The sequence below is a fragment of the Lates calcarifer genome, linkage group LG23 (assembly GCF_001640805.2).
Source record: "Lates calcarifer isolate ASB-BC8 linkage group LG23, TLL_Latcal_v3, whole genome shotgun sequence".
Lineage (NCBI taxonomy): Eukaryota > Metazoa > Chordata > Actinopteri > Centropomidae > Lates > Lates calcarifer.
Genome location: NC_066855.1, coordinates 7,529,770 through 7,556,761, shown reverse-complemented (window position 1 = coordinate 7,556,761; position 26,992 = coordinate 7,529,770). Strand labels below are relative to the sequence as shown.

Sequence of the window (26,992 nt, the reverse complement as noted above, 5' to 3'; positions counted from 1 at the left end):
TCGCATGTACAATTCCATACTGATCTGAACAATTCACCAAGGTAACAACAGGAAATGAACATGAATGCAACTTAATATATACAAACTAGAGCGAGAATGTCATATACTGTGCTTTCTGATTATAACATGGCTTTAACCTGAACCCTACTTCTGTCATTTGCTCCAATACAGCCACGGTGCACAAACAAAGAAGCAGTGTTCAACACCATCATTCTAAAAACAAACAAGACAGTACATTCTTGTATAACTTAAACAGTGTCTAGAGAATATTTTTAAATTTCATCAGGTGTATTTGAAATGAGGATTATTTTACATTTTTGAGGGGGGAAAAAGTTGACAACAAACCTGTAGGCTGATTAAACAGTGTGAAAAACAACAGATTTCAAATATGGTCTGTTTTGAATATTCAAGTCTGGTCAGTTGGCAGTGATGCCAATCACACCAACAACCAAACAAAGCACAGAGCATAAACAGACTTCAGAGACAGTCTGCTGCAACTCAGATGGCTGTTCCAAGCAAAACCTGCTGCATCAACACCACAGAGCAACAAGTTCAAATAAAATGAGTAAGCTTAAGGCTTTCCCAGCACTAAATACCAAATGTTCAACACAAAATCCACAGACTGATAGGTGCCAAAAAAACAACATCTGAAACTATCAGCAACTAAAGACACATATTCAGGTACCAAAACTACAAAGCAGCAATGAAGAAAAGACAGGTGAGTCATGTTGGAAAGCATAACGTACCATTATAAATGAAGTGTCGGGAGACGCAAGGCCCAGAGGGCTTTCCACCATGCCCAGAACCATTCTCTCTGTTCGGTCTCACAGACAGGAAAGCTGGCCTGCCATGAGAGCTTCCTAATAACTCCTACTAATGCTTCCTCACCTTCACGCTCAGAGAGAGCGAGAGAGAGAGAGTGTTTTGGAAAAATGGAAAATACTGTAACACCTCACTCAGCTCCACTGGGTGGTCAGAGGGGTGGAGACAGAGACAAAGTCCAAAGAGTAGCAGAAGTCAGCTGTAATGCTCAATCAACTACTACCAGCTTTCAGCCCAGAGTTAAAACAGCACACGATCAGCTGAATAACTGTTTAATCTTTCCTGGCTCCTGGGAGCTCCACTTCCTGGCCCAGTGTGACAGTATAAATCATTAAGCCATGTTCTGCATGTCTCAGGCTGCACAGTGAATGAGGGCTACACTGTACATCACAACAACCTGCCATAACTGTCTGAATGTGTGCCAGCAGAAAACCAACATGTTGTTAAGCTGTAAAACTCATGAAAGGCTGTGTGAGCACATACTAAGGGTTTGGCAGGACAATAAAAAAAACCATTAGTTATAACAACTGGTAAGGCCACTATTACTGCTGTTATGTTTCTATTTAAGAATGAAAATATGAGTTGGAAATGTGAAAGTCAGTAACGGAAGAAAATATTTAGTAAGGGAAAAATGGGGTGGATGGGGCATTGCTTTTCTCTTATGCCAGGCTTCAGCTCAACAGCCTCACCTTGCCTGTTTTGAAAGCAAACAGGGCTAGAACAGCGCAGCCATTGAGAGAGGAACCCTTTTCTGCCAGAACCCGAGGGAAAAACAAGGCAATGGACACAGGTGTGGCAACTACTTCAAACACGCACAAACTTCCCCAAAACTCTGCTCAGGGGTTCGAGCAAACAGCAGCTACAGCAACCAGAATATTTTGTGCAGAAAATACTTACATAAATAACTGAGTATATCACACTGTTGGTTCAGACTGACATCTAATTTTCTTGTCTGGAACACATCTAGTTGCATTTTCTGATCCATTTGTTTTGTTCATTTATGTCAAGCTTAATTGCATATGAAACAAAAAACTGAATATATAAATAAAAAATCCTACGATTATGTAATAAATAAATTACGATAAAAAAAACAGTAGCTAAAGAGTGCAAACCAAACAAACAGTTTAGCAAATGGTCATATGTAACCAAACATAAGATAAATTAGATTTCAATTGAAAAAAAATAATTTTGATAGATGCACATTTGTTTTAATACTGGCATCAACATTAATATTTATCACATAAAGCAGCTCAACTGGGTACACCAAGTCTTTGAGTTGCATCACACATCATTTAGGCAGCATTAGAAAACACAGGAGAGGAAAATCTATTTGTTGATTAACTCATTTGGACACATGCCATTTAATCTACAGACCATTTAACAATGTAACTCCAATTGTCTAAGTATCACCCACAACTTGATTGTATTCTATCAATTACAATACATGAAAGGTCTATTTTTTTCTATGTCAAACAACAACAAGGCTTGCCTTCATTTGCTGCATGAATTATCAACTTATGCAGCCAGTAAAATGGACTGAAGTGAAGGGAATTCATGTGCACTCTTGACTCAAGCACATAGGCCTGCACTTCTAAACTATACCAAGGGAGGGTGCTAATACTTTACAGTTCATAGCATTAAAATAACAGCAGTTTGCCTGCGGTGCTTGAAGTGCACACAATAGCAGAAACATTACAATTTTGCGGAGGCCAGCAACAATGATGGTTAAATATACAAGTTGCGTGCACAAGAGGAGACAGGAATTCCAGATATGCTCACCACAACTGTAAAAACACAAGTCCACACACATGTAAAAACTCTAGCACATTCCAGCTAATCCAATATTTGTCAAAGAATACTCAAAAGCCTAGCGTGCCAGATGCTATTTAGTGTCAGCCAAACCAGGGTGTTCAGTTGGGGGAACATTCACAGAGTGGTAATGATAGTTCTGCAAGCCACTCTGTGAATTACAGTGGGAAGAGTGAGAGTGCACAGGGAGTTCAGCTTGTGACCCTCACACTGTGCTGTTGTGCGCACCAATGGGAACTGAAGGCACAACAACTGGACCACATACACAAAGAGAGAGGCTAAGCCTCTTGTGTAGCGCCTCACCTCATCGTATTCCTCTGGACAGCCCACAGCTCCATCCCCTGGACTGTAGTTTACATTGTAGAGCTGTGGCTCTGGGCCTGTAGATATGAGAGGGAGAAGACAGGTTTAATGTGTGCAGAATAAACACATAAAGTCAAACAGCAAAGGAAGCTCAACAAACACATGACTGGTGTTTATAGTACCAATGTCCATGAGCAAACAAAGAGCCATGAAGCAGAAAGAAGAGAGGGAAGGTGTGACAGCAGGTATATGAAACAACAGAAGACAGTGGGAAAGTAAATGCTTCAAACAGTAAGATATACAGTATCATGATAGTCCTTATGAATTGAAGGAAGTGTGCAAAATGTCCTACATTATTTTTCAACTTACTTGCATGCCATTGAACTGATATTAAAAAGCCAATAATTTAAAATACATGCTTGAAATTTCATATGCATTTTTCATCATCAATTATGCATTTGTGTTGTCAAAAAGTGCACAATATGCAATTAAATTTTCAGGAGCCTGCAAGCATTGTTTGTCTCAGATATACTAAATGATAATATGATCTTGGATATAAATGAATTTATGCTGAACTATATTTTTCTTATCATGTTCAGTTAAATGTCTGTGTGACTAAGCTAACTTTATAGCTGACTGTGGTTCCTGTTACGTATGATCGAATTTAACAATCAATAAATGTTTTATATATTAACTTGAAAATAGATAACCAAGTATGATGTCAAACAAAGCTTTTAATTCCTCTTTAAAGTGCAAACGAATAAATCTGAGTCCTCCATTAACTCACCTCTACTGTGTTTAATCAAACATGCAATCAGCACATTCTAGACTCTGTGTCCTACTCTGGCATATTTACAGTCCGCAAGCTGAGCTTGATGTGACAGTAAACATTATGTAACTTTTACACTGTGCTTGTCAGGTGCAACAGCATGTAACGTTAGAAAGGTGGGGGCAAAATAAAACAATAAAAAGGGACAAGAAGCAACCCATATCCAATCTAAATGTGTCAGCACAGGCCCCTGTTGAAAGCACCTGCAGACAAGTCATGTAACCTGAGACAGAACAACAAGATGGAGTCCCTCCAGCCACTATGGCTCCTGTATCTGGTAAACAGAGCTGTGAATTGCACCCTACGGAGAGAATACAACACAAACTGTGTGCTTGAAAGCTGCCAGTAGACCCAAGGGTTTTTGTTCCCCTCGGTCTTATTCAGCCCGTTGCTCTTTGAGACTCGTACACATCGCAGGCCATTAAAGTGAAACGAGTCTGTGCCGAATGGAGCTGTGCAGGAGAAGCTGGCTCCTGCTTGAGCAACACACCTCCAGTCTCTTGGAATAATGTCAAAATATCAGGGGACACAGATTTTTTTCTAGACCAACTTTTTTTTTTTTGGTTCCAGACATGCCAGAGACACTACAGGGGACAAGGCATTTCCATAGCTGGCAGGCCTGTCTTTATTAAGATGTACCCTTTCCAAAGTGAAACAAATTAAAGTGGAGTGAAGTATATATTGAAACTAGAGAGTAGGTTCAGAGCTGGAAGAGCAGGTTTTCTGCATTGATTAAAGTGGAGATGGTGGCAGTGGTGGTACAGACATGGACTTAGTGGACCTCAAGATAATATAATAGTTCAGCTGACGGGGGTGTAAAAAATAGTGTATGCTGCCTTTACAAACATACAGGAATTCTGTCAGCACTGTGTGAGTGTCTTGGGAGGTTACAGTAGAGGTCTGATCTTCACACACTAATGGGAAACTGTCTTCTAGCAGAAAATAATTTGATTCTGACTGCACCCTGAAAAACACTGAGGAGAGTGAAACAGTGGTTGACACAAACACTGGACTGCACAGGCTAGATTCTGACCCATGACGTCATAGTTACTTGATATGTGCATTAGCTAAACAAGCCTCCCAAAACAAACCAAAGCAACTTTCAAATGACAGAATGAACACATAATGTAGACATTCATTTACTGTCTGTGAAGCCAATTATTTCAGATTGTCTATGCTTTGAGATAGCCATAACACTTAAGGTTTTTGGTGTTATACAGTGTAGGAGCACAGCCTGTTTGACAAACTTGTCCACATCTGCCAATACAATGTGGTATGTCAATCTTACAGCAAAGCATTGAAACTAGTGACCAAAGGGAGAGAAACAAGGGAGAAAGATAGGACAAAGCAGAGAGAGGATAGTAAATAATTTAAGTGAATAGGACTCTCTGTCCAAACCCCATCTCTCTGCCACTCCCGCTCTGAAACCTCGCCAATCAGCCCATGTGTGTGTGCATCTCATGCTTTCCAGTGCATGACTTATTAATGGTCTGAGTAACCGGAGCTGTGCAACCCAGAAAGCCTTGGGAAAGAGTTCCACAAATCAATACGCTGGGTGGATTGAGGCAAAAAGCGCACTACTGCGGTGACATAACTACAACCTGTACTGTATGTCAACACAGCCAGCATGTGCTATAAAATGCCAGACCATTGTGTGCCCGTCACTAACTGTTGTGACCATGGAAAATAGTTCAAATTTAAAGTTAATTCAATGTTTGTTATAGACTGACAGCTGAGGTTAAGCCTGGAAAACTTGGTGACATAACTGTCAAGACAGGACCACTTAAAGAGGAAAATACAGTATATGAGTCCCTACAACGTACAGCAGTTTTTAATAGCTTATTAAGTGGAACAGGAGGGCACCAAAACTGCTAAAGAAAGAGAAATAGCATATTGAATCCAGTTAAAAAGAATTTGGGTCAGTCTCCTGCCTTTCTTTTCAAAATCCCCTCACCTCAGCTCAACGATGGATGTGAACATACTGTGTTGACAACAATATTTGGCGCCATGGGGAATGCAGAGGGATGGAGCCAGATGCTGGAGACTAAATGTAGGTGCAGGAATCTGCTGCTGAGGCATTCTTTACAGCAGAATTAGGTTAGCCAATACAAAATAGGAAGAAATAGAAAAAGATGTTTTCTACACATAACATGCTGGCTGAGTCCACAAGAAGTTGACACTTGTCAAGAGTTTAGAAGGGGCAACAATAAATGAAGAGGTTTGCTTACTAGATGCAACATACCAGGTCTCCAGGACTCACCTCCATTGCTAATTGCAGAGATTCCACGGTGGAAGTCTTCAAAGCTGATCACTCCCAGGCCACTGGGATCCAAAAACTTGGTCAGATCCTTCACCTGAAAGATAAAAGTAACACAAGATTCCATTTCAATTTCATCAGGCAATAGAAAAAAAACCCTTCTCCCAGAACCCTATCATTTAGGCAGCCGAGATGATGTAATAAATGATGTAAGGGGAAGTTTTCCGCACAACGGGAAAAATGACTTAGCTGCAATGTTTGCATACTGACTTCAGTGAAGAAGCATACCACAGGCAGAAAAACAAAGCAGTGCTTCATCTGAACATAAGCTAGGTGAAAATACTAAGAACTAATTCTTGAGGTCACTTCATTCACATGATAATTCAACTGCAGAATTTCAAGGATATTTCAATGACAGAAGCAAAAAGTCTCCAATAAAAACACTTGTGACCTCCAGAAAAAAAGCAGCTTTTTGCAGATGTCAAGTCTTTCTGACTTTATTGGATTGAGGGCAATAGTGAGTTTACAAGGATCTTTAAAGTGTACTGTCTTTAAAATCTTTGTATGTGACAAGAGGAAAGATATGTTAGAGAGATTCTCCTGTCCAAATATTAGAAAAATTCTTACTCTACATGCACACTTATTAAAAATTATGTACATACATATGAAGCAATATAGCCTTTTCTGCACAGAAACACTGCTGCACTCAAGTGTTAAATGGGTTACATAAGAGCACCTACATACTGTATATTCCTACATCCAGTAACCTGGCAACAAGAGGATGTGTGCATCCATAACCACAAGACCTAAGAGAATTAAAAAAAAAAAAAAAAACACAGTGCACAGCAGTGCACCTTGGATCAGCAATTGTTGACTGAAAGACTGAAAACTGACTCCTAATGTGTGTGAAATGAAATCTAATCTTACCTGTACTAAGAGAGCTTTCACCTTTCTTGGCACATTTCACTAGTTAATGTTTGCAATCTAGTTAGCTGACCTGAGACCTAGATATGTGCAGAATTATTGGTGGCGCCGAGCAATCAAAATCTATTTACACAAATAACAGACCGAGTCAAATGTCGTCCATCACAAAATTACACTAACCCATTATTACAGTATAATTTCAGGCGTGTATCACTGACAAAATTAGCTGGGAGGGAGCCTGAGAGTATGTCGGGTGAGGTTTCTGTGGTTTTCGGCTCACTTATTCCTTGAGAAAGCAAGCACACAATGTGAACGTGGTCATTTTGCCGAGACCTTTCATTCTGCGCGCGGCCTCTCTCTTCTACGCTTTTTATATCAGTTACACATAAAAACAAGCTGATCTGCTTAGCAACGCTGAGCTCCTGACTGAGGAGGCTGAGAAGGCTGAAACTCCTAATAAACGGACTCCGACAGCCTCCATGGCTTATGATCTGGGTTTGGTGAATTAAACCCAGCTGTATTTAGTGAGAGGAGGGGAGTGGCTGATTTCACTGAATGGTGGTTAACGCTGCAATGTTAGGTTTAGCATGAGGAATCGAGGTACATCCAACTCCCATCTCTGCTATGGCAAAACCTCTCTGTACAGCAGATTTGCTTCATACTCTAGGCTGATGGGCTGGTAAAGAAGCGTGAGTGTTAAAACAAATCTGTGGGTGAGGTGTTTCAATAAGGGTCTTGACTTTTCTGTTTCACAATGATGCATTGCAGTTCACAGGAAATAATTTTGTTCCATGCAGCTATTCAGAAACACCTCTGCTTAGTGAGGTGAGAAAACCGAGGTGTGACCGTGGGGAATTAACTGTCTGTGGTCCTGATGTCATTTTTACTTAAGAGTTATAATAAGCAGTGAATTAGTATTAGTTACTGCTTCTGCAGTAAAAAGCAGACAGCGCAATAAACCACCTATAAAAAGACTTTGAGAGCCAAAGAAACCAGAGCAGCGTAAATCTACTACACAGTGGAGGGTATCCATGGCCTATATTATCTGAGTTATTCAGTCGGTACAGCAGTGCCAGGCCCCTCAGGTCTAGTGAGCAGAGCCTTTGGGCTATTCCTAGGTCTAACCTAAAAACTAAAGGTGACTTTTAGCTAAGTTCAGTTGTTACTTGCTCCACCCAGGACCCTGGAAAAGCCTCTCCACAGCTGTTTAACCAGCAAACTGTCCCCATCATAGCAAATTACTCAACACCTGCAAATTCTGTTTAGCATTTACTTAATTTCATGTTGTTGGAAGCACTGTTCTCTGTCAAGGAATAACACATTTTGTACTCATTTTTACTGTTAGTGTGTACTTTGTGTAGTCTATATTTGACCTCCTAACTGCCTCCATTGTTTTCTTGAAACATGCTATTACAGAGTTTACTTACATATAGTTTAGGCGAGCTGAACCAGTCAATTTTGAATGGATTTATTTTAATACTTCTTTTGTCTCCTTGTTTATTTTTGTTGTTTTTGTTGTTTGGTTTTATGTTAATCTTTGCATTTGAAAATGAAATTCACTGTATTATCATCCAATTCTGCATTATGTAATAATACGCATGGTCACACCTAACAAGCAGAGACAAAAAAAAAAAACTACACTCATATAAAACTCTTGTCAGTTCCACTGCTTAGCAGAGCAGTGAAGGCACTGTGGTTTTTCTGTTTCCTCTATTTGTGTCTAATCAGTGCCGGGGCACGCCTGACCGCCTCCACACAGACCACTGTTGTGAATAACCCCATGGAGAAGAATACCCTTCGGTGAGAGTCTTTCCTGGAGGGGATTTCACAATGGTTCTGACAAAAAACTCTGATAACCATGATCATAAGCCTAGTGGGTTGGCGAAAGAAGACAGACAAAAAAGCAAGAACAATCTTTGAATATAAAAAACTGAACCATGTGCACGCTAAAGTGAACTCAAGAGAGGGGACGTTTCGGGGCATGGGACATTCCATTGTGGATTAGAGGGGCAGTACATAAAAGCAGCGGGTGAGGGGTGGGAGGCTGGCTAAAGTAGGGTTGGGACTGTCCACTGACAAGGGAGACTCCACCACAATGCTGTTCAGTATGGCTTTTGTGAATCAGGGTCAAAACCAGGGGTGGTTAGAAAGATCTTTTCAATAACTAAACTCCCAGATCTGGTGCATGCCTGCAGGACATTTCACTTTGGAGAGTAATTTTCTTTCTGTCACTCATTAAAACCTCTTACAGAAGTAGCACCCGCACAGATACAGAAATCAGTAACTATATTACAGAAGATGGTTTCATAACAATGTTCTCACATCTGGAGTACAGGCTCCAAATTAACCTTATGCCTTGTTTCTCCAACAATGCAATGTTTTCTTTTGAAACAAATTAGACAGGTGATATAAGATGCAGATTTAAGATCCAAATTATTTGATGCTCATATTCAACCCACACACAATGCAGTGTGTGTGTGTGTGTGTGTGTGTGCGCACATAGGCACTATCATATCCTGGAATAATTCTGGAGAAAACATTTGCATGCTTAGCATACAAGCTCCAGCTGAACATGCATGCAAATACCTCATGAATACCTTCCTGCTGTATCTGACAGGTTTCTGCGATATTTGCAAAGAGGTACAGGATAACTCATGCAAAGGGCTGCTCCTAGTCCTCAACTACAAACTATGATAATATAAATACAAAAACAAAACCTCACTGAGGAATGCCTGTTGTACAAAGACTTGGCAAAGAGAATACAGCACAAGGAAAAGAGATTGATGTGTGAGGCTTGTAGACACAATAAAAAGTCATAAGAGGACCAACCTTTCTATTTTTTTTATATGTGTTATTTATGGATGTCTTTTTAAATCAGTATAACTTACTGCCCTGTGGTTTTCTCAACCGCACTGTTAAAATTACTTGTGTTACCACCAGGGTGCACAGTAAAATTTCACTAATCGGAGTCACTCAGGCGTGGAGGTTATTCAAACCACTTTTATCTCCAGATGACTGAAACACAAGGACATATCAGGGTAAAGCTTATTCAAATATAAAAAGCACATTCATATGTATTCCAAACTGATATGACGGGAGAGAACATTAGATACCTCAGCAAAGAAACAATTATAATATGTGAGTGTGTGAAGGCCTTGTTAGATCAGACCTGACTTTCCTACTGATCCTTGAGTTCAGCTAATGGATGCCAAATCCACTGAAAGGTTACAAGCATTATATAACATTCCACAAATTCTGAAGATAAGTATGTCTGCTGCCTGCTTGCTTATTGTAAACGAAAAAAAGGCAAACATGCCAAAGCCCCTGCCTGTCTCTGATCACCTAAGGACAGAAATCTGAGAGGAGTTTACTGTAAGGGCACAAATTAGCTTCTACTGCTTCTTAGAATTCAGATATCCGATAGTGAGACACAAAGAAAGACGTAAAAGTAATCAATCTGCACAGTCTGGTTAGCAGTCCAAGGAAACCTTTAAGAAGCTGAGATCCAAGGAAAACTGCTGGAATCTCAATACTTGGGAGGAGAATGGAACAGTGAAAACAGACCACACCTATGAAATAAAATCAACTCCCAGTGTCATGTAAATGTATCGCTGCCAGTGCTGCCTAGCCAAACAACAGGTGGAATTGATTTACATTAGACTAACATGACAAAAGCCCCGCTCTGTCCCTCAAAACAAGGTCATGGGCAGTTTGGTGGACGGCACCCAAACCATGAAGTCCCTCTGACTCAGGAAAACACATTTTACTCTTAATCCTTCACAATTCCCTGCCTGGGGAGCCACAGATATCTACGGCTAGACACAGGACAGATCAGGGGCAATAGAGGCGCTTTGAACTGGGAGAGAAGGGATTAAAAAGCATTAGTGAGCCAGCACCACACTCTGTGTGTAGAGTACCAACACGCGCCCAATGCTCACCCAAAGGCTGTGTTCAAAGTTCATCAAAAATAGTTTGAATTAAGTTGGTTAATATTTTCTAAGTTCATCAAATCGCCTCAATCCACCTCATGCCAACATTTAAAACTAGAAGGGAAGTATTTAAAAATGGATTATAAACACTGTAAGTGGCAGGATTAACAATATGGCTTCTTAAAACAAGTCATAATGAGTTAGAAAAGATATCTAAGACATGCTCGCTGGAGCACACTTGTCACTCATACTCAGTTACCAGTTAGGTAACATCATTGTGTGCATTCATCCTTTTACTGTTATTTGCAAATGGTGTGATCACTTGCTAAAGCTCAGGTTGATTCTTGTAGACAGTCGGGCAGGCAAACAAACAAGCACGTCTGACAGGAAAAGAAACGGAGGTCATTTTCACTCTGGTGTGCGTGACTTCTGTGTTAAATGTTACTATAATGTACTTTCAATTTAACTTTCGGTGGAAGACGAGACCAACACCTACACCTACCATGCTCAGAGTATTAACATTTAGTAGGTTTCCATTCTTTTTATATCAATAGTTTGTCTTTTGACTGGCAAGTAACTAAAATCTTATGAAATGAAGTTAAAAAGGCATGTTGCAAAGGGTGAGACACATCAAATGGGTGAGGGTCATGGGTGGAGTGAGACACGTCAGGCGTTTCACAAGAGATTATCCCCAAACCACAGGATATGCAAATGGGAAGAGGAGTGTTTTGTCATTTAACATATGGAGGAGTTCTAGGCCTGACAGAATGTATTACAGCCAATATGCCTGACAGACTTATCTCCATGATAACCCAAATCCTAGCTCTTGAACACTCAATAAATAAATAAATAAAAAAGGCAAAATAATCCAGGCATGGTTTTAACAATATGAAGCCAGTATCAGCCAAATCTATTACACTGAAGGTTGAGAACTGCTTTGTGGGAAACACATAGGCACCCAGGCACGGGATCGTGTTACCTCTGCTTCATTATGTGTCAGAGAAACATAAACCTAAAGCAGCACAAAAAAACATTTCAACTCAGAACTGGGCCACATTTTAGAAACATAAAAATTATATCAGAATAATGCTACTAATCTCTGTATGACCAGTTTAGGCGTTTGCACAGACTATTAATCTAAATTACTAAACATGACTGATTTACCAACTTAATTACAACAAAAGTGAGTTTTAAATAGATTTGGATCCTAAACTTGAAATACTGGAAAGCGACATCAGCCAGATGAGTTTCAACTGATTAAATTAAGCAGACTCTTTGCAGGAAGCTCTTTGAGGTTCAGCAGAAAATCGATAATAAATCATTTACGTATATGGAGCTTTATATGGTTTGACACAGAACTTCACTCAGCATACATTACACAGTAGCTGCCTACTGAAAAGGGGAGGGCAAATCAACAGAAAAACACAGGATTTCTCACCTGATCAGCCCCATAGGCAGCAGCAAACTCCATAAACTCCTCAATCCGAACAAAGCCATCCCCATCTTGGTCTAAAGCGTCGAATACAGCTTTCAGTGGGGAGACATCTTCCTCCCTTGTGTTCACAGCTGAAACCATTGGCAGTGAGTCATCTACCACCATCTTAGAGAGGGAAATTGTCTCCACAGTTTGCTCACTAGTCCATCCAGCCTCAGGAGAAGAAGTGTTTAAGTCCTGAACTGAAAAATCAAAAGAAGTGACTTCATGACAATCTGATCCCTCCAGCTGGTTAGTGTCTATCGTGTTCTTCTCTTCCCTCTGTTCGGTTGTTGGATCAGGAACATTGCCACTCTGTACACCCTCCTGTGGTTTCAAGTCCCAAGTTTCCTCGTCATGGACCTCATCAGCAGTCAAGCACAGATCTAAAGCCATTTCCTCATTCCCCTGATTTTTGGCTTCAGAGCAAATGTTGTCTTCCATCAAATCCTTAGACACATTCTCTGCAGAGCAACTCTCACTGGTGAAATCACCCTGGATGAAGGCATCTTCAGCCAGAGGCACTGTCAGTGATGAAGGTTCAGCTGACAAACCCAGAGCAAATGAGTCATCCTCACCTTGTAGTTCTGAAGTCAGATTTCTAATTACAGTAGCTCTTGCATGTTCCACCTCTGACTCCTCAGCTGATAAATGTAACCGCGCACCTGTGCCAAAAACAGAAGCAGGACTGGCTGGGCACAGGCTCAGACTGCTGTCACAATCTGGAACCTCTAAATCCAACAAAGGCACAGATCCTTTGAAAAACTCCAGTGGTGCGCTGAGGTGATTTTGTGAGGAGCAGTTCTCAGGCAGACCTTGCAGGGTAGTGCTACTGGTTACAGGCAGATCAGTCACTTGATCAGGGAATAAACCTTTGTCTTCAGTTTCAGGTGACAAAGTCTCCCTGCTCTGTGAGGGAGGGAGGCCCGCCTGCTCCTCTTGTGACAGGTCCACCAGCTCCTCACTGACACCCTGTGGGTTAAACTCACCTGAAGACTCTGGGGGCAGACAAGGAGGTTCATTTGAGAGGAGATCTACCAACAAAAATGGATCCCCTATGTTGGTCTCTGGATTCCTCTCAGAAATCTTTGATGGAGAGACAGGTACACTGAGGCTTATTAGCTCAGCCTGACTACTGACGGCATCTGAGCCCTCAAGAGGGGCCTCCTGTGTCAGATTCAGTTCCTCGCAGGTAGAGTTTTTTCCAACCACATCAGTGAGGTTGGGAGGAAATAACCATGATAAAGTACAGTCACTGATTTCATCAGGTCCCTCAGTTTTTTCTGTGCAAGATAATTCCTCTAAATGAGTACTATGGAGAGAGGCTTTGGAAATTGTAGACTGATCTGCCTCAAACTGCAAATCCCCACAACTGAAATCTGAGATATTTAGGAGGTTGTCCAGCACTACAGGCATGTTCTGGAAAACCTTATCTCTGTCACTGTGTTGGGATGTTTGATCCTGGTCACTGTCTCTGAAATCCAAACCTGTCTGGCCACTCTTGCTTTGACAGAGCACACCTCCATTGTCTGAATCCAGTGTGTGAAATCCAAGAGGAAATGGCTGGTCTGAGTCCCACTGTGCGTGCCCCAAAGGGCCTGACAGAACTGTCGGTTCCATTTATATTGCCTGTTCCTCCTTACAAACTTGAGAAAGCTGTTGGCGTCTTATCTCACTGCTGTTGTCAAGATCCAGTTTTTCAACTTTAATGCCATGATTTTAAATGGCACTACACATTTTCAGTGAGATCTTTAAATACATGTGAGGGATTCCTACAAGCATTGTCTAACTCCGACATTTAAAAATGCTGGCAGGTACTGTGACTTAATAAATGACTGTATACAACTAACTTAGCAAAGATAATTTCAAGAGGGTGGGTTGGCTTGGAAACAATGATTAACACACTGTAATTGTATTATCTTCTGTGGTTGCCCTCCACGTCTGGACAACAATGTTACCTAAACTCAAAACTCATATTCATTTCTTTGCCTTACCGAATATAGTTCTGATGTAAATGTATTTTGACTCACTATGTCTATCTCTGTCATGCCAGATCCACTCCCGGTTGTTGCCAAATGTTTCAGCTTCAGCTCATCCAACGTCAACATGCTTCACTTCGGCCTGAAAGCTGGAAAAATCACCGAAATAAAGTCTCTGAGCCGAACTGACAAACACACCTGACAGTACCTCTGCCAACGAGAGGGTTTGAAACAACACAAATCAACGCGTTAAGTCGCCGGTGTTTGTCAACATTAGCTTTCTTAGCCGAATATCTAATCTTATCAGTCGCAAGCTAATTTACCGAGGAGCGGACAGTGCGGCGAGGAAACGATGTGAAAAGCGTAATTTAAACCTGAATTAACCTCGAGCTGTAACGTTCATTACACGGCGGATTTACAAAATGTATGGACAACTGGCTTTCCTCAAATCAATTTATGCTAGCAACTAACGTTAACTCCTCCTTCCAGCATCCCACTTCTCTCGTGCCATTGGCCAGGGAAGCTGCTAACTGACTAGCTAGCTAAATTAGCCTATTAGCTAGCTAACAAGCCAAACGGTCCACCCTCCACTCCTCTCAGTGAAATTAAACCAAATATTAGCTTAAATAGTCCACGGTTTAATAGGTATTTACGGGAACTGTCGACTCCGTGATAGTCCAGTATTATGTCTTCATTTCGATGCCGTTTTCCAGCGGCAATCCACCTGTGTCAGTCACAAGACAGGCCAGACGAGTGACGAGACGAAACCACAAAATTCCTCTATTATTCTCGTCTCAAAAAACACATCTGTCTCCGCGGCCCTCGTCGGAACCCATGGCGGACTGAAAAGGGTATTAAATCAGACCACAGAGCTCCGTCACGTAGAAGCCAGTCCACCGATGTTGATCACAGACAGCGAAAGCTCTCGCATCAGCATCAGCAGTGTCCCATCCTCCTCCTCCTCCTCCTCCTCCAGCCGCATACACACCACTGACGTTTCACGCAAGCGTACAAAATACCCCGCAGTATCGCTGGGTTTATAGCAGCTGCCAGCTGAGACCTTACGATTTGGGTTTATATGCTCAAAAGTCGTGGCTTATATAACGAACAGTCATCTGCGCTCACATGTTAGAGGATATCTCAAGTAAGCGTGTTCACCTCTTCACATGGAGGTCAAAGTTCAGGGTCACATAGAGGAGCTAGGGTGTCTTGTTCAGTGATCTGTGGTCTCTAAGCTCTAATAACTCTTGATATAACATATAAATCAATATGATATTGTTAGACAACTCGTGGTCTCAGATTTATCATTCTAAGAAAACACAGATGGATGCAATTGCAGTGTTTTGGCGCCCCCATCTGTTTTACAAAGGTATTCATGCATGCTGTACCTCATCATATTGGTCATTTCATTCAGTGGATCTCAGCCGCTGTTGGCTTGCATCCCCTCTAGAGCAAATTACTATATACTCACAGGTTACAGCCTTTGTGTGGACATGAGCTGCAAGCAAACATCAAGTTACTTTTTCTTCTCTAACTGTTCCATTAGGATTTTCAGTGATCTTGATCCACTGGAGGAAAGTTGCATTTTTTTTAACAGTGCACAGACTGCAAGGAGGAGACAGCTGTTTGTACATAAGAAAAAGAAAAATGACTTGCAATAGTAAATGCAGACTGCAGTCATCCATTAACTAATTATAAAAGTTTTATTAATAAATGAGAGGTACTGAAAAACCAAATGGAATGAGGTGATAAACATGACTGTACATGAAATGCATGATAGTATGCAGCACTGTAGTGGGTGAAAAATCCCTGAATTGTTACATAAGTTGATCCACAACTAACACATGTAATATAATAAGTATTGTATGTTAGAGTTCATCTCCTACAGCCACTTAGCAATCCACTCTTAAGACAGCAATGGTGAGATAAACCACAAACAATGTACATGTAGCATATCAATACTGAAGATGGCCTGTAATTACTCTTTTGTTTTCAGCATTTACTTGTCTCCCCTCTTTTCAGATGACCAATAGCCTGAAAGAAAACATGAGAGACAAGTGGATTAACATGGGTTTCGCTGTTCTTGTCATTTAAACAATAATATGATACAATCCACAACACAATCACTTCATTCTCAGCCTTACATGGACCTCAAGCTGCACCTCCTCCTACACACCTGGGTCAGGAGGAGGACAGGAGAGCCCCTGTTCAGAGTTTAGCAGATTTAGAGGAGGCTATACCCAACAGCATGGAGACATCATTGGCTGAGGTCAACCACGCCCCACCATCAGCCACCAGGATGGCACCGGTCACGTAGGAGGAGGCCCGGCTGGCCAAGAAAAGAGTGCAGTGGGCCATCTCTGTCTTGTTGCCTGCTCGCTGCAAAGGAATGGACTGGAAGGCACCAGCAGCTTCCCCTCTAGGGCCACCTGAGAGATTTAAATCCCTTCATTAACACATCTGTTTTATTTTATATATGTTCTTAAGAATGGATTATAAGCTGGGATGTTATTTAACACTGTTTATTATATAAAAGTGGTTACTGTTACTGGTTTTTTACTTTCAGTCAACTATTTACAACAGTTTAGTGACAGCTTTACGCTAACACTTCAACTGTTTATTCATTACAAGTATCTATTTCAACAGTTTTACAGTTTTCAGCTAACATTTCAAGGGGTCATTCATTACATTTAGCTAAATATTTCTACTGCTTAACCATCCTTTTGGCTCAGTATGTCAAGTGTTGATTGAGTAGCTTTCCTTTTCTAGCTTGCCAGCTACTTTTCACACACTCTCAAATGCAACACATAGTGCTAATGTGCTACAACAGATTTGGACTGATTGGCAGCTTGCTGGTTATTGCAGATTTGCATCACATTATTTCCAGTCACTTTTAACTTTAGCTAAGTGAACGCACTGGGTGTCTGGTTGGGAATCACCGCTGTGTATCAAACAGTGATGTTTAACATTATATAACATTATCTGTGTTTATGGAATTCCAAGGCAATCTGTGTGATGAAAAGTATTTACTTTTTTTAATTTACTTTTGCCTCAATATGCTTGTCTACTCTTTAATAAAGTATTTTCCAGAATGACTTTCATTAGAGATGTGCCAGTGATGGTAACTGCATTAAATCAAGACAGTAGGAGAGTATATGTGTAATATGTAAAATCTGATCAAAATGATTTGAGCACCAATAATAATATACACAATAATATTACATAAACCATGTAACAAATATGGAAATTTGGTATCATTACGTAATAACAATAGCCCCCAACATCCCATCTGTTTCTGAAGGTTGTGTATGAAATCATTGCACACTATAAGAGACCAAATCACTGCTTATAATAAAGGACCACTAGTTTAATGTAAAATGGCTGAATTAGCCATTTAGTGAATATTGTGCTTACCCAGTCTGCGGAATCCCTCTGTGCCAGAGATAGGGCCTGGAGCCACAGCATTGACTCTCACTCCACTGGGCCCCCACTCCACAGCCAGGTGCTTGGTCATGGCATCTGGGGACAGCGTAGGGAACACAAACTAGTTAGATTCTCATTTTGAAACCATTATGTAACACCACAAAAACACCTCTTACCATTTGCAGCCTTAGCAGAGCCAGCATGTACCTGGAGGGCCTGCCCCTTGTATCCAAGTGTTGCAGAGATGTTTACTATGTTTCCACCATGATCCTGCACACAGAGGTGATGGTAGACAGAAAATCAATGCAATGAGTTAACGATTAATTCAGCATCAAAGAGCAAAGGCTGCAGTTTAAATCCCATTTAGCTATGAGAGGGCATTTGGTAATCTGTGATCTTTACTACCCTCTTTTGGTGACTGGGGGAACTGCAGAAAATGAATCTCATGCAATAGGGTATTAAACAACTCACTTTAATTTGAAGTTCAGAAATATTGAGTCACAAAGATAGATGAAAAATGTATTGTACCTTGAACCACTTCTCATAAACCACCTTGCTGGTGTTGAATGTGCCCATAGTGTCTATCTCCATTACTGTCTTGAAGGCATTGAAGGATAGTGACGTAACCGGGCAGAGGAAATTTCCAGCAGCATCTGATAAAAAAAACAGCACAGTGATTCAGACAAAGACACACACTGCTGGACAAAATCCATGTAAGACAGGCAAAGGAGTTGACTTTTTCATTAATGCTTTATAAATGCTTCATCACAGCTATAAATGCATTCATTAGGTGGTGCATTGATGAAATAGAAATCACCTTGCATAGGTGAACTGAACTAAAAAAAAAAATTAACTAATAATCCTGCAGTGAAGTAACAGTTTGCAACAGGGACTAATGTGCAAAGATAAAAGATAAAAATAGATTAACTTTTCACATGTGACCTTTGTTCAAAGTACACTGGCACTCACTTTACAGACACCTGTACCCACCACAAACTCATTAACCATCAGCACAAAAAACATTTTTTAGACTGGTGCATAAGAGGTCACATACTGTTAATAAGGATGTCTATACGGCCCAGCTCTTTCAGTGTCTCATCCACAGCTGCTGCGATGCTCTCTGGCTGCCTCACATCTATACACAGAGGGAGACAGCGGCGCCCTGACACAGCAGACAGCTTTTTAGCGGCCTAGGGGAAGACAGTCATATTACCTGAGGCCGACACATTAAGATTTAGTCATGGTTTAACATATATGTTTTAGGATTATTGTGAATATTGTGCAAGAGGAATGACCTCTTTGAGCTTGTCTAAGTTCCTGCTGGCAATCACAGTGTCACAGCCATGTCTGAGAGAAAGAAAAGAGTGAAATGTAACTTTGTGGAGAGACAAAGAAACAATAGTGTTAGTATGAAGATGACTACCCGCATAGGTGAGAATAACAGGGAGACAAAACATGACAAAACAAGTAGGACAGGGGGCGAGAATGGGAAACAGGGAACACAAAATGCAAAACAGTAGCTTAGTGTTGGGGTGAGTCCACAAATCTGGCTGACAGCTCTATAAACAGCCAGGACACAAAGGTACCAAGGTGTGGTGTTAATTTTTATAAAAGACAAACTATTTCTGCCACATGAGTTTATTATTGAACCATTTCAACTTTGTCACACAAGCACAGGCAAAATGACGAAAGTCTGACTGTCAGATAACACAACTACAAGGTTTAAAGTGCACCTACACACTATCTACCTCACACATTTTACTGTTTTAGACTAATTGCAATGTGCTGACACAGCATTGACTATACATACTATAAATGTATTCTTATACTATACATTCACCAATGAATGACAAACAAGCAGACACTCCCTCTCACCTCATGAAGATTTCAGCTATCCTGAGACCAATCCCAGATCCCCCACCTGTGATGAAAGCAACATGATCCCTGGAAAATAAAGCACAAATCCTCAAAGACTGGCTCCTGCACTTATAACGATGACAAGCAATTCAACAAAAAAAGTAATCACGCACAAAGCCAACTGCAGACAGCTGCGTGAAATGTAGTAAATGGTGATGGTGGTAATGGAAAATTCAACTGAAAGCACAGGTTTTCATGCTTACTTCAGTAAATCTGGACTGTAGATGTGTGTGTATGAAGTCAGGCAGTCGTCTGTGCCAATGTCTTCAGGTAGCAGTTCTGCTTTTCTCTGCGGCTCTGCCATGCTGATAAATAATGCATGTCAAATAGATGTAATCACACTGGCACAACCGCAATCTAAATCCAGAAATTGACTGGTCGGTACAGAAGTAGCACAAAGTAAAAGAAAATACCTCACATATACCTCAAACAGTAGCCCACTGCAGCAGTTTGGATCAAGCCAGATATTTACACTCAACTACAAGGTTGTTGTTACTGTCTTTCAGCTGCTGTTCATAACAATCTACCTTTTCCTATATCTACTCTTTAATTTTGAAGTATTTCATGCATATGCTGTCATATTTGAGACTTCCCCCTTCCTGCATCACAGAATTTAAAGTAAGTCACAGTAACAGTGGTAGAAACTGGCAAAAATATGTAAAACTGAATGACAATAAGTAATATTCTGTAAGTCAGCCATCAGTAATCTTGTAGAGGAGCTGTTAAGGCAGTTATTTACAGAGGTCATGATGCTATATCAACTTTAACGCCTTTAAGTTTGTAGCGAGTCACAATAATCACATACCAAAAAAGAAAACTGCATTACCAAAGCCTAAAATAGTGACACAGACCCTCATTCAAACTGATTGACAAGCATTTTAATATGTTGACATGTTATTTAAATTAGTCTACTGCTTTCACAGTCAATATTGTAGCCTTTAACTGTATGGATTGTGCTGCGAGGTTGAGTTGGCATCTAGCTGCTGTCGTGTTACCTGCTGAAGAAAACAAGCTAGTTTTTGAAGCGCTGAAGAAAAGAACCGTCCAGCTTCTCTGGAATGAAACTCGACCGGCACATGAAGCAGTTATCTCACTCTCAGGAGGTACTTTTACATTTATTGCCTCACCTTTTTCCAGCAGGAACTATTTGTACCTTGGACGCTTACTTTTTCGACGTCCTACTGTGATGCATTATGGGCAACGAAGTCCGTCGTGTGTGTTCAAGAGCACGAATGTTTCGCTATCCGAGCGTGTCTTTTGTTTAAGACAGAATATGTGAATATGGGGAGAATATAGAAATAAAACAAGGTTAAAACTCAGAAAATATAGTGAGTATCTAAACTTCAGAGGTCATGGCTGATTTGATTCATGCCAGACTGAGAAACCAGATTAGACTGCAACATGCTCGGGGGACTGTGAAGGTCTTCTCAATCCAGGGAGCGAAGGAAAATCCTGTAATTCTGTGGCCAGTCTCCAATACCCATCATCTTCTGGGATTGCACTAGCAAGGGTCCCTCCCGGTAAACTAACACTGAAATAAACGATCCAAAGTATATCATTTCAGGTCTGAGGCTGATCAGTGTGCTGTGGAGCAGAGAGTGGCTCATATTGATCTGTACTTTGGGATTTACTGTTGGAAAAAGCCCTATGCAATGGATCCCTCAAAGACTTTTGGGATGGATATTTTCCTCAGCACTTAGGCTGCAGATATGAGCCAGAGAGGATTAAAAATGGAAGATTAGTGCTTTTGTAACTTGATTTGTTTTTCAAGAGGCATGGGTAAACAATAAAAAAAGAGGTGCATGTAAGTAAGTGTGCATTTAGTAAATGAAAATGGATGTTTGGGCTCGTAAAAACACAGATTTACCCTAAAAGGACTATGTCAGCATTTTACTCTTAAGACACAAACCGCTATTACTTTTTTTAAAAATCAGAGCACACTATGATGCCTTTTATTTTGACTTTGTTTGTACGACTCTCTCAGCTAATGGGGTATAATACTGAATACTGTAAGAAAACCCAGAAACCCATTTACACTGTCTGCTTGTCTGCACTGTATGCGTATATGCTATTTGAGATAGATTGTAAATAAACTAAAACAATGACTTCCGAGACAATAAAACACATGCAAAAATTTAAAACACAACTGCACACCAAGAAAATGGTCAGTACTTATAAACAGGTGATCCGTGTGCAAAAACACCTACAGCTGTTTTATTCTAAGGTTTAATATAGCACCTGCATTTTATTACGTGGCAGCCAGGTGGCACTATATGTCAGCATTTTCTGCTTGAATCCACAAAGATAATACCATTTGCAGCAGTCTAAACCTGAACCTACAGTAAAGCTGCAGAAGAATGCCTCCTACTAAAAATACATGTGTACTTCAAATTTACTGAGACTGGATTCACACATCCTCCTGCTGTGTGAGAGAATGACAGGGCTAAATACTGTCTGTGCTTATGGGTGAGGGGATTTTTATTATTATTATTATTTATTATTTATTATTATTATTTTGTTGACAGAAAGGCTCCAGCAGGCATGAAAACAGAGAAAGGTTACAAAATTGTAGACAAACAGTTAATGAGATGTTCATGTTCAGATGAAAAAAGTTTAAATATTCAAGATTAGTGGTTGAGGTTTTTCATTTCCAATGGCATTTAAAATGATCCTCCTTTTCTTTCTCTTTTATGTTCAGATGAATGTTTTCTCTTAGCCATTTCAGTGTTAACCCCATCTGCCATATAAATTGCCATCTTTGCCAGCATTGTATTTTAGCTGTTTATATCACTTTCTTCCAATGTGTTTTGATTAATGAGGTGAAGTTTAACTATGTAACTTCTGACTGGTAAAAAAAAAAGACAAGGGTCATAAACTTAACAAATTAGCTTTGCTAATTAGTTTGCTAACTTTAATTAATATTAGCCACCATAAGCTACTGGTCATAACTGACCCAGTATCAGCAACACCCCTGAATATTCTGAAGTTAGCAAAGGTGCATCAACCTAACTTTTCATTTTTAAGAGAATGAAAGTGCTACTTTGTCTTTCAAAACATACATTGTCTCAAAAAAAGAGTCCAGAGTCCATTGTTAAAGGTTGTTTGTTACACATGTTTCAAAGAAATTATCCTGATGCAGGAACATAAAGGCACATACAAAAGACTGCCATTACTCAGACAACCAGAATCACAGACTCAGACAGTTAATTGGTGCAATGAGCCTGGCACAGCTCAAGTCATAGAGCCAGCATTATTCCCTGCTGGCCCAGAGGCCAGAGCACATCTATAGCCCAACAGCACTGACAGCTGCTCCTAGGTTCTGTCCATGTTTTTGTGCCGGGTCTGTTTGTGCAGCTTTGCTCTGGCTTTCTGCTGGAGGGTTTGACATGCTGGCCTGTCCCTCCTCCTCCAGACCCACCAGCCTGCTGCTGACCTCCCACAGCTTGCAAGCTACCTCCTCATCCAGGGCCTGGGGGGCCGGTTCCTTTTCTGTCATCACGTCGTAGTAGCATCCTGTCACACCCTCCATCTCCTCGGACACGGCCAGGTAGACGATGGGCTGGGCCCCAAGTTCTGGGCTCTTCACCAACAGGGAGAAAAAAGGGCCTATAGGGAAGTGGTGGAGGTGAAATGAATTGACCAATGTCAAGAATGAATTCAATTACTAACTAGATCCATGCTGTTGTCTGTGGCATATGGCAAAATGAAACACTTAAGGTGAATGAAGGAGAAATTGATTGTGTGTTCACATCCAAATCTGGCACTTGTTATTATTGTGGATTTTAATTATCTTATTCACTGACTGTAAATGATCTCAATACCAAACACTTTTCTCTCCACAAGGGTGGATGTTTATTACCCCAAAGTGCATTGTGTAATTAAAAAAATACTCATTGCATAGGGGGAAAAAAAATCCATCCTCAATTCCCAGAATGAGAACTAAGAGGCTGAGGCAGCAGCAGCACTGGGAACACTGGTGTATTGGTGGGTTCAGATTTCAGGGGTTACTGTAATATCATTTTTCTGATGGGTGGCTGAGGTGATATAGACCATGTAGCTGTGGAGGGAAATACTTTAAAACAATGATCTTTGTGATTTTTCTTTTAAATTAATACAATTGTTTCACAGCTTTAGTTTACATACGAAACCTCTGATGAGCTTGTACATTACAGTGTCTTGTATAACAGTCACAAGGGCCATTTTTTACTTTTACTATTGACACTCTAAGTACATTTTGCTAATAATGCTTTTAATTAAAAAACATTTTCAATACAGGACTCTGACCTGTAATGGAGTATTCTTACAGTGAGGTACTTTCACTTAAGTAAAGGATCTGAACACCTCCCCCACCACTGCAAAAACCCAAGAGGATAACCTAAAATCAAACAGCACGGTCACAAAGCTAAGAATTTTTTTCAGTTAGAAAGTTGAAATTTCATAACAGAGAAGTGGTCAGTTATTTTCTGCTTCTTTATACAGAAAAAGAAGATAAGAATAGAAGGTTCCCTGATACCACTGCCACATATCAGAGTCTGTGCAGCCTAAGCTGGCTGTTGCATATGCATTAGGTAAGCAGAACCTGACTGGATTTATTGATTTCTCTAAATTCAGAATCCAATAAGGATGCAGGATACTCACTGAGCACAGAGCTCGAGAACTTTGATTGGTGCAGGCCAGTGTGTCTCCCGAGCTCCGTGGCAACAACGCCTGGGTGGACAGCATTCACTGTGACTCCTGTGCCTGTTTCAAACACGCACACACACACGCACACACAGCATTGTTTTAAAAATATATATCCAATGGCCAATTACAAACAAGAACATAGGCCGTACTCCCTCCCACACATGCCCACATATGCAACAGCCAGTAGACTTGCCTTGTAATCGCTTGGCGAGCTCTCTGGTGAACAGAACATTGGCAAGCTTGCTCTGACAGTACGCCTGCTTGGTATCAAACTTCTTCTTCTCCCAGTTCAAGTCCTCGAAGTCAATCTTTCCAACGATGTGGGCGAGCGAGGCCAGGTTGATCACTCTGCTGGGGGCGGACTCTTTCAACTTATCCAGCAGAAGATTTGTCAACAAGAAGTGGCCTGGGGGAAAAGAGACACTATCGAAATCAGGTAGTGATGGAGTAAGGGAGAATTTATTAGAATGTAAAGACATTTTAGATTAACTGTGTGACTTAATTTGCCTGCTTTTTCATTCAGCTAAAGTAAGTACCTAAGTGATTAACTCCAAACTGCATGTCAAAACCGTCTTCTGTCTTCCATGCTGGACATCTCATGACCCCTGCATTGTTTATCAGCACATCCACTCTCTGCTCCTCTATAAGACAATAAAGATCATATTCAGCAAACTGTCACTGACTCTGCTTTATTTCTGTTATTGAGCACAAGTGATGCTTTGTTTCCTCACTTTTTTTGATTATCTCTGCAAACTCTCTGATGGATTTCATGGAGGCCAGATCAAGGTGACAGGCGTAAACGTGAGGATTCAGGGTGTTTCCTCGTATTTCCTTTGCAGCTGCCTCGCACTTCTCCATATCCCGACATCCCATAATGATACGGCCCCCTGACAACGTAAGAGTGTGTAAGCAAGACCAAAACAACTGATGAAGATTTTTTTATACTGCGCCTTTTTGCACCAAATCACAGTGACATCATATTTTCTGCACACCTCTCGTGGCCAGCTCTTGGGCGGTCCCTTTCCCTATGCCGGTGTTGGCGCCTGTTATAACCACAGTCTTTCCAGTGATGGTAGCCTTACTACTACACCGACCTCCAGTCACATGGTTCCTATGTAAGGAAGTAAAACAAAATACAGTGCCATCTTATTTAAGCATATGAAATTGTAACACCTTCATTTTTAGTGTCATGGGTTTCTCTCAGTCTAATGTATTTATTAATATGCAGCACAAAAGTTCAATATCAACTGTATAATAAGGGCATTATATGTCCTGCACAGGTGTTTTCAATAACTGGCTGATTAGAGCTCCAGTCAGATGATGTCACCCATCACCAATAAAATGAGAGGTCTAATCAGCAACATTAGTGACAACACCTGTGTGGATTCATGATGGGTGTGTAGGGGCTAGTTTTAAGTTCTTCACTGTGTCAGTTTTTGTGTTAAATCTTGCATATATCATGTACATTTATGTGTTTAATCAAATTATCACACAGCAAACTTGGGGCCATCCAATAATTCAGTATTGAAATACTGTGCATTGCCTAAGGAGGACAGAAAAGGCAGTTAACAGAGGAAACAGCTCATTTCTGCCCCTCACATGCAGTGAGTCTTTAATTGAATTTGAACATTTATACCTGATCTTGACCCATGCCCACTTGACTTCAAGTAAAGTGGTTCATCGCGTCACGTAATTCACTGCCACACTGTTCTTTTTCATTAAGTGAGATAACGCGTGGAACAGAAAAGAATTCACACTAGCCTTATTAAGTGTGAATGGGTGAACAGAACATTATTGACACTTGTACAGTCTATTCAGTCCAGCACAGTGACTCTGTTACATATTCTGCATTTGTGAAGCATATCCAACTATAGCACCGAGCCAATTAGTCTTTAATTCTTTAACAGCAGTTAAACGTTGTCCCTCACTATGGAAGAAAAGCTACTATTAGATTAATAGCTTAGCATAATTAGACCCTCTGACAATACAGGCCACAGTGATTCACCCAGGTTTTGACTTAGTTAAATGAATTTCATGGGCTGTTGCAGAGCTATTGTGTACTACATACATTAGGTACAGGTGTTCAACAAATTGTGTCCAAGCTCCAAGTCTGAACTTTATAGCATATTGGCATTAGCACATTCAAACAGGTGTAAAATACACAGTTATATCATGATACAGTGGCCTTACGTCACATTATGAAGAGTTACTCACTTCAGTAAAACAGCGCATCCAAACACTGTCCCGAAAACAGAAACTGGTAAAATATATCTGCTCATGACTCCGGAATAATAATGACGACAAAATATACCATCGAAATGTTAAAAATGCTGTTTTCACAGCTGATTTGACAAGACTCCTGTGGCATTAGCACAAGGTTAAACGCGCATAGTTTTAACGTCATCAACTGGTCCTGACGAACCGCGAAGATCAAAAATCCCGGTGGCACTGTGGGAAATGTAGTGCCATTTTAAAATGTACCTCAAAGTAGCAATAAACAATAACTTAGACTTTTGTTTTTTTGCTTTGATTTCTTTCTCTTTTTTTAACCAAGAGTAATTCAAACCAGATTAATTTCTAATTTGCATTTAATTTATTGGTTTCATGAGAATGCCCCTGTGACCACCAAATAAAACAGAAGCC

The 26,992-nt window shown here is 40.6% G+C and overlaps 3 protein-coding genes across 6 annotated transcripts in view; all 3 read right to left on the bottom strand.

Moving 5' to 3' along the window:
- Nucleotides 1–15,315, bottom strand: part of rab11fip3 (RAB11 family interacting protein 3 (class II)) — a 29,121-nt gene extending 13,806 nt beyond the window's left edge. Inside the window, exons 1-3 of the mRNA XM_051066554.1 lie at nt 12,312–15,315; nt 6,024–6,117; nt 2,935–3,011 (exon numbers count right to left, since the gene is read on the bottom strand). Coding sequence (XP_050922511.1) covers nt 2,935–3,011; nt 6,024–6,117; nt 12,312–13,967 — 1,827 coding nt within the window. The 5' untranslated portion in view covers nt 13,968–15,315. The remainder of the gene's footprint in view (nt 1–2,934; nt 3,012–6,023; nt 6,118–12,311) is intronic.
- Nucleotides 15,316–16,010: 695 nt separating this feature from the next.
- On the bottom strand, nt 16,011–20,897 carry decr2 (2,4-dienoyl CoA reductase 2, peroxisomal). Of its 4 annotated transcripts, none has more exons than XR_007809224.1 (10): nt 20,662–20,829; nt 19,870–19,971; nt 19,625–19,693; nt 19,045–19,096; nt 18,804–18,939; nt 18,278–18,402; nt 17,926–18,019; nt 17,741–17,845; nt 16,471–16,755; nt 16,011–16,360 (listed from the first exon to the last, which is right to left on the bottom strand). XR_007809224.1 is itself a non-coding variant. In XM_018681815.2 (10 exons), exons 2-10 carry the CDS (start codon nt 19,968–19,970, stop codon nt 16,326–16,328), a joined length of 906 nt encoding a protein of 301 aa, XP_018537331.1. In that variant the 5' UTR covers nt 19,971; nt 20,794–20,897; the 3' UTR covers nt 16,011–16,325. The 4 variants fall into 4 exon arrangements, 3 of the variants coding, with proteins under 3 accessions (XP_018537331.1, XP_018537332.1, XP_018537330.1); XM_018681815.2 differs by having other exon boundaries at nt 16,567–16,755; nt 20,794–20,897; XM_018681816.2 differs by having other exon boundaries at nt 16,503–16,755.
- Nucleotides 20,898–21,878: 981 nt separating this feature from the next.
- LOC108886781 (retinol dehydrogenase 13) lies at nt 21,879–26,757 on the bottom strand. The gene is made up of 7 exons (XM_018681811.2): nt 26,564–26,757; nt 25,342–25,460; nt 25,081–25,236; nt 24,886–24,990; nt 24,543–24,755; nt 24,305–24,406; nt 21,879–23,272 (listed from the first exon to the last, which is right to left on the bottom strand). The coding sequence occupies exons 1-7, from the start codon at nt 26,626–26,628 to the stop codon at nt 22,950–22,952; spliced, it is 1,083 nt and encodes a 360-aa protein (XP_018537327.1). The 5' UTR covers nt 26,629–26,757; the 3' UTR covers nt 21,879–22,949.
- Nucleotides 26,758–26,992: the final 235 nt, after the last annotated feature.